General features: G+C 30.8%; 1 protein-coding gene across 1 annotated transcript; it reads right to left on the bottom strand.

Annotated features, from left to right (window-relative positions):
- Positions 1-1622: 1622 nt before the first annotated feature.
- Positions 1623-6496, bottom strand: LOC18039558 (serine carboxypeptidase-like 20). The gene is made up of 13 exons (XM_024182255.1): positions 6313-6496; positions 5736-5887; positions 5162-5238; positions 4707-4829; positions 4440-4542; positions 4318-4355; positions 3873-3974; positions 3392-3478; positions 2938-3258; positions 2408-2473; positions 2153-2274; positions 1885-2044; positions 1623-1753 (listed from the first exon to the last, which is right to left on the bottom strand). Exons 1-13 carry the CDS (start codon positions 6462-6464, stop codon positions 1670-1672), a joined length of 1587 nt encoding a protein of 528 aa, XP_024038023.1. The 5' UTR covers positions 6465-6496; the 3' UTR covers positions 1623-1669.
- Positions 6497-9260: the final 2764 nt, after the last annotated feature.

A 9260-nucleotide genomic window follows, 5' to 3' on the forward strand; every position in this document is an offset into this window, starting at 1 on the left:
GAATACCAGAACTACTTAAATGATATGTCTAAACAAAATGAAACGTCCATTTCCAAATTGAAAAGTATATCCCGCCAAATTAAGTTTAAAAAAAAAACTAAATTTCAAGAACATAAAAGAGTTTGAAAAAGATCAAAATGATGTCCAATATCTAAAATCAAATAATAGGTTCCAATAGCTTCAACTGGAGTTTTGAGTTGGTTTCCTATGAAGGCAAACTTTTCATTTGTACTTGTGGTTTGGATCTTAAGGAATCCCTGCATCGTACTTGAAACATGAGTGGTACAACCAAAATTAATCCGCCAGGTATTATAAGGAAGTTTAGCCAAATTTGATTCGAAACATACTAAAGTACCAGGCTTACTTTTCCTTTCAAACGATGCCTTACATTTCAGCCAATCTTTCTTAAAGTGTCCAGATTTTTTACAAAAATGGCACTTTACATTCTTAAATCCCGGTTCTAGATTTGAGCAAATTCCTTATTTATCTTTGATGCTCCATGCATACTTTTTCCACAATTCTTTTTGTAGGTTTCTTTCTGGCTCCTTTCTAGCCCATAGGATTAACTGAGTGAATTCCTTATTTCTTATGCCTTACTTCCTCCTAACTGAGTATACTTTACAGTTCGTTTACAATCCACTTATCTTTAATAGTATTTTAATTAATTTGGAATGGACTATATTCAGTAGGCAAGGAATTAATGATAAATTGCACAAGGAAACTTACACTCACTTTCATTCCCATGGACTTTAGTTTTGCTACTATATGTATCATCTCAGTGAGATGCTAATGCAATAGTACGTGAACCATCAAACTTCATAATGGTCAAAGTACCATTAATGTCCCAACAAGAGACTTATCAGCTAATTGAGACTAAGAACGCTCTCCAACAAAATTCATAAATTCCTTAGCACTTTCAGTTTTAGGAATTGTGGACTGGAAGTTGTTTGCTGCAATCATTTGCCATTAAATTTCCAGACCATGTTGTTTGGTTTAAGAATTTCCCATCAGAACTCTTATTATTGCTCTCGAAGTTGAATTAATTAATGGAAATGTTAAAGATACAAAAGGAAGACAGAATGAATTATAACATCGTAGTACTAATAAATTATTGTCTTTTTCGTCTTACACCGTACGGTGTAGTAGCTATCTTGCTTTTGTTTTATTTTGTCTGTTTAAATAGCAATGCTCTTAATTAATTTTCTATTCTCTGCTTTCTCTGCAGGTTATGTTGGCTATTGAGTTGGCTAGTGGTATATATGGCTAGAGAGTTTGGATTTGAATCCTTTTAACTTAAAAACAAATTAAATTCTAGTTTAATTGATTATTAATTGGATTAAATTTTCTTCTCTGACTAGGGAAAGGCAACTTTTTTGGGGAAAAAAAAGAATTAAGGATAGGTAAATTTCAAATTAATTTTTTTCCCTACTTCATTTAGGATTTCAATACAGGGGGCCAGCTAACTAAAACTGCTTGAGAGTAAGCTAAGCTTGGATTGAACTTAAATTCTATGTTTAGCCGATCTGGGTTGAATATTATGCTCATAAACTTTCACGATTTTGAACTTTGGGGGGGGGGGGGGGGGGGGGGACGCAAATTTCAGGATCATAATTTTCTTTTATTATTCTTGGAAGCAAAAGATTTTTGAAGATTAACTACAAAGAGAGTATCAGATTGGTTTTCCTTCCAACCAACGGCTGTAGAAATCCAAAGATTCTCTCGGCTTGTATTCCGGTACTGTGTGTCCTGCTCCCTGAATGCACCCAATTTTCATATTTATATTATTTATTTATTTAATAAATAAACTCAAAATCAAAACTATGATCAATCTGAACAAAATAATACCATTTTTGTAATAAAAAAAATATTAATTGATATAATTACCTTGATGGTGAGAAAAGTGAGGTTATGATCATATCCTTGTAAATATCCAGCAACTTGATCATTTGAAGTCCAGGGTCTCCATTCATCCAGAGTTTTATATCCAAGTGAACTTGTCCATGCTTGGCTTCCAGTGTAAGGAACACACATATCATGATCACCACTGCCAAATTAAATTCAATTAATCAATAATTTCACTAAAGATTATGAAACGCAGATATCTATCTACATATTTTAAAATGCGTGAATTTAAAGTTACTTATATGCACACCTGTAAATAAGGGCTCGAAAACCTTGCATGGTTAAATTCTTGTGGTAAGGGATCATACTTCCAGTATCATGACTATAATCGAGGTTGTCTGAGCATAACTCCCATGCACCAGTCGCACTCTCCTGCATGTAATTAATTAATAATAATAAATATCATGAAATATTCTATCTATTAATTTCCTTCTTTATGTAAACATATAGAGAGATAGAGTAATTAGCTATTATTTATGCTATAATAATATAATAATAATAATACCGGTGCTGCATGGATTGCTTTCCTCACTTCTGCATTGTTCAGCCATGTTCTTGCGACTTCATCATCCTGCAATTAATGGGAAATATCAAGCCTTTAACAATTAACTAAATAATTATAAAAACTTCCATGTTGTTTAATAAACTAATTATCTCCTTTTTTATGTTTTAAAAGTGATCAAAACTCTCATGCCTTTCAACAATAATGACTGTTAATTTCAAATTTTTTGTCTTTTACGATTTTACCCCTGATGTGGTGAAACCCACCACGGATGAATAAAAATTTGCCTGAGATGTTGAAACCACTATTGATCAATAAAATTTCAAGAGATAAAACGGTAAAAGACGAAAAAGAAAAAAAAATAGTTAAAAGTTAACGATTCTTTTAACGGCATGGGAGTTTTGATAGATTTTGGAACATGAAAAAAGATCGAGAAATGATTTATATACTGACAAACAATAGAGACTATTTTTTTATTTTTTCATTTTCTTCAAAATTAAAGAGGAAATATATATTCAGAAAATTTAACTTACAGTGCATGGAACATAACCATGGAGGGCATTGGAATCAGAATCGGCATTGGCATTATTGAGCACATTGGCTTGATAATCTCTCAAAATCTCAGGCCAAGTAGGAACATGACCTTCTCTCACTGGCGCTCTAAAAGGCCATGCACGTCCAAATATTCTTTTTCTCACTGGCATTGGCTTCTCTGTTTGACCTAATTCTTGAAAACTCTTTGGAACATTACTGTTACCATTCTTTTTTCTCTCGTTGATTCCATTTCCATTCTTCTCATTTGGGCTATGAAAGCATGGCTCGAGGATGTCATAAATGTTAATATCATTGACAAGCTGTAAATATAGATAAAAAAAATAGATATGTTATCAATTAATGAAGCAATATTCATGTCCATAATTGATGAATTTTAAAAATCTTATGAAGAGTAATAATTTGGGGGAAAAAAAAGATAAAATGTTTGCTCACTAGATCAATCTTTGATAACATCGTGGAACAGCTTCCATTGTTTTCGTCTATTTGATAAAACTTGCCTTTACAAGCAGCTTTTGTTTCCTGCATGCAAAAAACAGCTGTACGTTAGTTTTTCTTGTTTTCGGGAAAAAAAAAAAGTATATATCAATTTTTTAAAGAGTAGAAGGGTGGGTAAAGCCTATATTAATTTTTATCCCCTTACCTCCCATAAGATTTGAACTCGAATGGTCTGCTAACTAAAACTACTTGGCCAAATCGTTGAGGCAATTGCATATAATAAATTGAAATTACAGAAATTATTTTGAAAAATAAAAAAGCAGTCCTAAGAGACTTTCATTAATACCTACAATTTACCGTTTTTATTTAACAAAACGTTTCTAAAACACAACTTAAGCGCCGCGGGGGGGGGGGGGGGGTGGAGAACAAGACAAAAACAGAAATTCAAATAGCAAAAAAGTTATATATCAAAAATGACCTCAAAAATTTTATCTGAAATAAGGCTCATGCCATGCGTAAATGGGACGAGAGCATTGCCATCAAATTCTTCGTCTGTAACTCCATTTCCAACCATGTAACCCTGCATCAAACACATTCATTGATTCTAATAAATTTAATTCATGTGCTTCCACACATACATTTTTCATTCTCGAAATGTCAATATTAATATAAAAAAAATTAGCAGTAGTCGAGGGTATGGCAATTGTTGCCTCGAGCACATACACACACATTAATAGATAAATGCATATTAACAACCTTTGATGATTTTATTTAAGATAATGGATTAAGATTCTCTCTTAATCTAAGTTTTTATTAGAGTAAATATTTGAAGAGGATTCTTATCCATAATTGTCACATTAATACGAAGTGGATAATAGATTTGTCGTACCATAGTGATTGTTACACACTTATATACAACGTACCTTGAAATTGATGACAGGCTTTTCACCAGATTTAATTCCTACAGGAAACCCTAGAGTTACTACCACATTTTCAAAATGTCAATTCACTGATATCGTATGGTATTACATATCACATTAATTACCATTGACTATTTGAGCAGAAAGAGTTGGAACATAAACTCCAGCATACGATTCCCCGGAAACGAAAAATGGATTCGAAACAAACTCTGGGAATTCTTGGAACCACTGCATGTTTTTTCACAGAAAGAAGATTAATTGTCAAGGAAAAAAATCAAAAACAAAAAAAAAGAAGATTAATTATACATGTATTAATTGAATTTTAATAGTTTAATTAATTTGTTTACGAATTAAGAATTCTGATCTCCGAACTAATTAAGAATTCGAATTACCTTGAGGAGAAATTTTTGTGTGTCAGAGGCTGTCTGTTTGTCACCGGTTATATATAAACTTGTGTTTTTAGAATAAGAGAATCCAACGCCAGCAGGAGAGTCCAAGTATAATACGTTAGAAACCTGAAAGACCAAGTAAACATTTTAACAAATATGTTAAATACAAATGTCGCTATAAATGCTACTATAGAATATATATTTGTGCAGTCTAGTATGTTTAGTGTTGTACTTTTTTTTAGCCACAACTATTGGGAAAACAAGCTCTAATTATGGAATAAAAATATATAAAATTTTGGCAAATATGACTAGTCCGAACGTCTGACTATGGTCCGAAAGTCTTTATATTATATTAGACGTATAGTTTATTATTTATGATTCATTTTAATTCAACGATGAGCTGAAAAATAGGACATAAATAAACTTCAATGATCGCCAACATTATATTGTTTCATCACCTTAGACCAGCTATAAGGATTGAGATGCAAAATCGGCATACGACCTTTTGACTTTCCTGCTTCGAAATTGAATGGACCTGTTGGAATCATCAGATGAGAAATTATCTCTTGTTAATTAATTTCTCCCTTCAAAAGAAAAAAATTTAATTCCAAATTAAAAAATTACAAATTAATAAATAATTTCTAAGTTTTATAGAATTAGATGTAAGCATGTAATTATTATTATTTGTTTTTTCCTATTGGTGATGATTGAAGACGAGAAGCAAATTTCCTGAACTAGGGTTATTACCATATGCATGACGGAGTTCTAATCCTCGTGCATATCATAATATTAACTGCCATATGTACATATTTTTATTTAATAATTAGGTAAGCTCTATAATCGCAATTATTTGATTAATAAATTATAGATCGACCATCATGGTAATATTTCTAAACTACAACAATCTTTTTATTTTATTATTATTTTAAACAAAAAGGATAAGAGCTACAGATTAGAGAGCACAATTATGCATAATTATTGATGTGATATGTGTGTGTGCGTGTGTAGAAAGAGACAGTCTGTATGCGTTACCATGTTCATAGATCAAACCATCAAGGCTAGAGCAACCAGGTCCACCATTAAGCCATAAAACGACAGGATCTTTTGACGGGTTTCTCTCAGAAACAACGAAGTAGTAAAAAAGATTCTTTTCAGTTTTTGCACTGTCTACTATTGTTACATACCTACAGAAAGTAAAAAAACAAAAAATCAAAAGAAATCCCATAAAATACTCAACTTGTAACCATATAATACTTTTTAGTAAAAAAAGCCCCACAAAATATTTAACAAATTACTAAGATGTTTTTGAATAATGAGAATTTTGAATTTGAATAATGAGAATTTTAAATTTTGGTAAAGAAAATGAGATCATCCTTGTCAAATTAATAGTTTTATATAATTAATTATATTTTTAAGGAACAATAATTAATCCCAGGGGCTTGCTGTGTCGTAAATAACCCAGGAAACTTTCTTGGACTAACCACTTATGTTCGGAATTTGGGAGATAAGGCTGTGGCTAAAAGTTCAATTTCGACTTTGTTAACACCTCTTATCATTAAAGGAAAAAAAAAATTATATTTTTCAGGATATTATTAAAAAAATTACTCACCCAGAGTAGTGTTTCGAAGGGAGAGAGCCATGGAATCCGGGAAGTTGAGAGACCAAAGCACTTTCAGGAGCTGCTCCGATGAGCGCAACATTCACAAGCAAACAAATTGATGCAACAAAGAAGAAGATTTTATCAATGGCAGCCATGGCCATTTTGGAAATTAAATTAACTACAGAGAACAATAACAAAGAGAAACAAATGTTTTGTGAAACAGAAACCTGGCGATGTGGAGCTTTTATATTTGTAATTTTGTGGGGACGTGAGATATTATTTAAGAGAGAGATTAAAAGGAAAGATTTTATTTAATTTGCTTAAATAGTACTAGCTATTTACAAAATACAAAATCCATGCACTCAAATTTTGAGTAACAAACGGAAGGACGAGAGAAAAAGTTGGCATTGTTGTGGCATGAAAAGGTAAAAGTAACATGCACACAACTTAATTATATATTTAATTTAGTCTCAAACACATATGGTAGTCCATCTATAGTAATTGTATTAAACCCAAAAAAAAAAACCAAAGAAAAGCTAAATATTGAAAAAAGAGAAAAAATAATTTGACTTTTTAGGGAAATAGAAGTGTAAAATTATAGTAGAACCGCTGTATTTTCTCAGGTGTTTTTTGCTTTAAAAATAAAATAAGAATTAGGAAAGAGAAAAAATTATGAGGGCGTGATAACCAAAGATGATGTGTACGTTACTTTAAAAAGAAAAAGAAAAAGGCAAAAAAAACACCAATGAATGTTCATGAATTGAATCGTAAAAGAGAATTCAGGAAAGGTACAAATTAATATTCAAGGGTTTCTGACTAAGTAGATTGAGTTGCCAAATTGTCATTTTTATCTTTTCTTATCTCTTTCATTAGTATAGTAAGTACAAAAATATTATCCATTATTATTTCCATATTATGTATAATACTATAATTGTAATTAATAATATTTAGTGAGTTATTTTTGTGTATGCATGCGAATTAAAGAAAAAAGGAATTTCCTTTGGATACGTACATTCAAAATATGGAAATGGTCAACACTTTAGAAATCAAATAATTAAACACTAAGTTGTAATATGGCCTAAAACCAACACACATAAAATGAAAAGTATCGACAGCACAACACCAGTCGGCTAATAATTCTTACAATTAGTTATTTGCTTTAAGTTTTTTAAGTAGATGAGATATGAAGAGTTTCCCTTTGAACCAATTTTGAGTGATTTATGTATCTTGAAAGCGAAGTTGCCAAAGTTGGGTAACTTTAACATTTTCTTAAAGATCGCCAAAGAAATTATTTTTTTCTCTGATTTAGTAAATTCTCTAATATCGATCGAATCTTTCATTTACTTTTTAGATTTTTTATTTTGTGAATTGTACTTGTTATTTCCCTCTAGTAGTTTAATAGACAATCAATAAATTTTTCACATGAAAAAGAACAGTGATATTATAATGATTTGGTGAAATAATCATGGAGAGACCCTAATACTATTAAAAATAGTTACACAAGCCTCATCTTTAAACAAATTTTGGGGATTAGGATTCTCTCCTGATCTGATCATGTCCTGAGTAAATAACTCAATTGCTGATTGGTAGTTAATAAATAAAAAAATAAAAGAAGTTGAATCTTACCCATACACTACTACTAAAAGACACATGACAAAAGATCTTAAAAAACTTAGAAGAGATTAGATCAGGAGAGGATCCTTTTCCAAATTTTGGATCTATTTGACCATCTCTAGACATAAAATTAAGGGTTTGTGTGTCTCCCAAAAAAAAAAAAAAGTTTGACCATTGACCATTGAAAAACGACTAATTATAAAAAAAAATTGTATAATTTCATGCTCAGAAGTAGAGATGGCAAAATCCAAATTCGGATCCGGATGTATGTGCATCTAGACTCGGATCCGCATTGATATTTTCGTATCCAAATTTGCATCCAAATCCACAAAAAAAAAAAAAAGGATCTGGATGAGGGTAATATCCGCATGGATTGCGGACGGATATTCTAGATATTCAAATCTGCGTAAATTAAAATTCAACAATTTAAAATATAATTTAAAATTCAATAATTTACCTAATAATATTCAAATAAATTCCAATGATAATTCCACAATTAACAATTTAATACCTAAAATAACATACAACACCATATATTCATGAATAAAAATACAGCAATATAAATCAAACATAAAAAATAACATAAATACAAGTCTAACACCACCACAATCACAAATAAAATGATAAAAACGCTACAAATTCACATAAAATAATGTTGATTCCGATATATTTTTTTAATTTAATTTAACTTATATATCTTTTAATTAATCCTATTGTGTTTTTTCATTTAACTTATATATTCTTCATTTAATTTTAATTTAATAAATAATTTAATTAAAAAACAATGCGGATTCGCATATATTTGCATCCAAATCCAAATTCAAACCTGCACAGATTCTAAATTTTAGCATCTAGATCCGCATTTTTTAATGTGAGGATCTGAATTTTTTCAAGTTTTACATCTTTTAAATCTTTTTAGATCTGTGGGACCCAAATTTTTTTGCCATCCTTACTCAGAAGGCAGGTTCCTAGTGGCATTAGACTTTTAAGAAACAGATCAGTCCTCTTCATTAGGGGAGTGCGCAATGAGCACTATCTTTTTTATTTATCTACTCATGAATAAGCAGAACAAACACAAGGAAACAAGCAGCAAGAGCTTTCTGGGTCGTCTCAGCCCTTATTTATTCACCCTTATCCAAAAACCCAAAAAAAAAAGATCGAGCTGAGATTTTTCTTTTTTGCGCCCAAAGGATTTACTTGTTACTAATATAGTCTAGTCGTTGCTCTTATTTAGAACTGTTGTTTACACAGATAAACCTTTTCTTTTGGATCTTATTAACCAAAGAGATACGACTTTGCACAAGAGTTAACTCAACAGTAATCAAGAATCCCTAGGAAATCCA

This window comes from Citrus clementina, unplaced genomic scaffold, assembly GCF_000493195.1.
Source record: "Citrus clementina cultivar Clemenules unplaced genomic scaffold, Citrus_clementina_v1.0 scaffold_6, whole genome shotgun sequence".
Taxonomy (NCBI): Eukaryota; Viridiplantae; Streptophyta; class Magnoliopsida; order Sapindales; family Rutaceae; genus Citrus; species Citrus x clementina.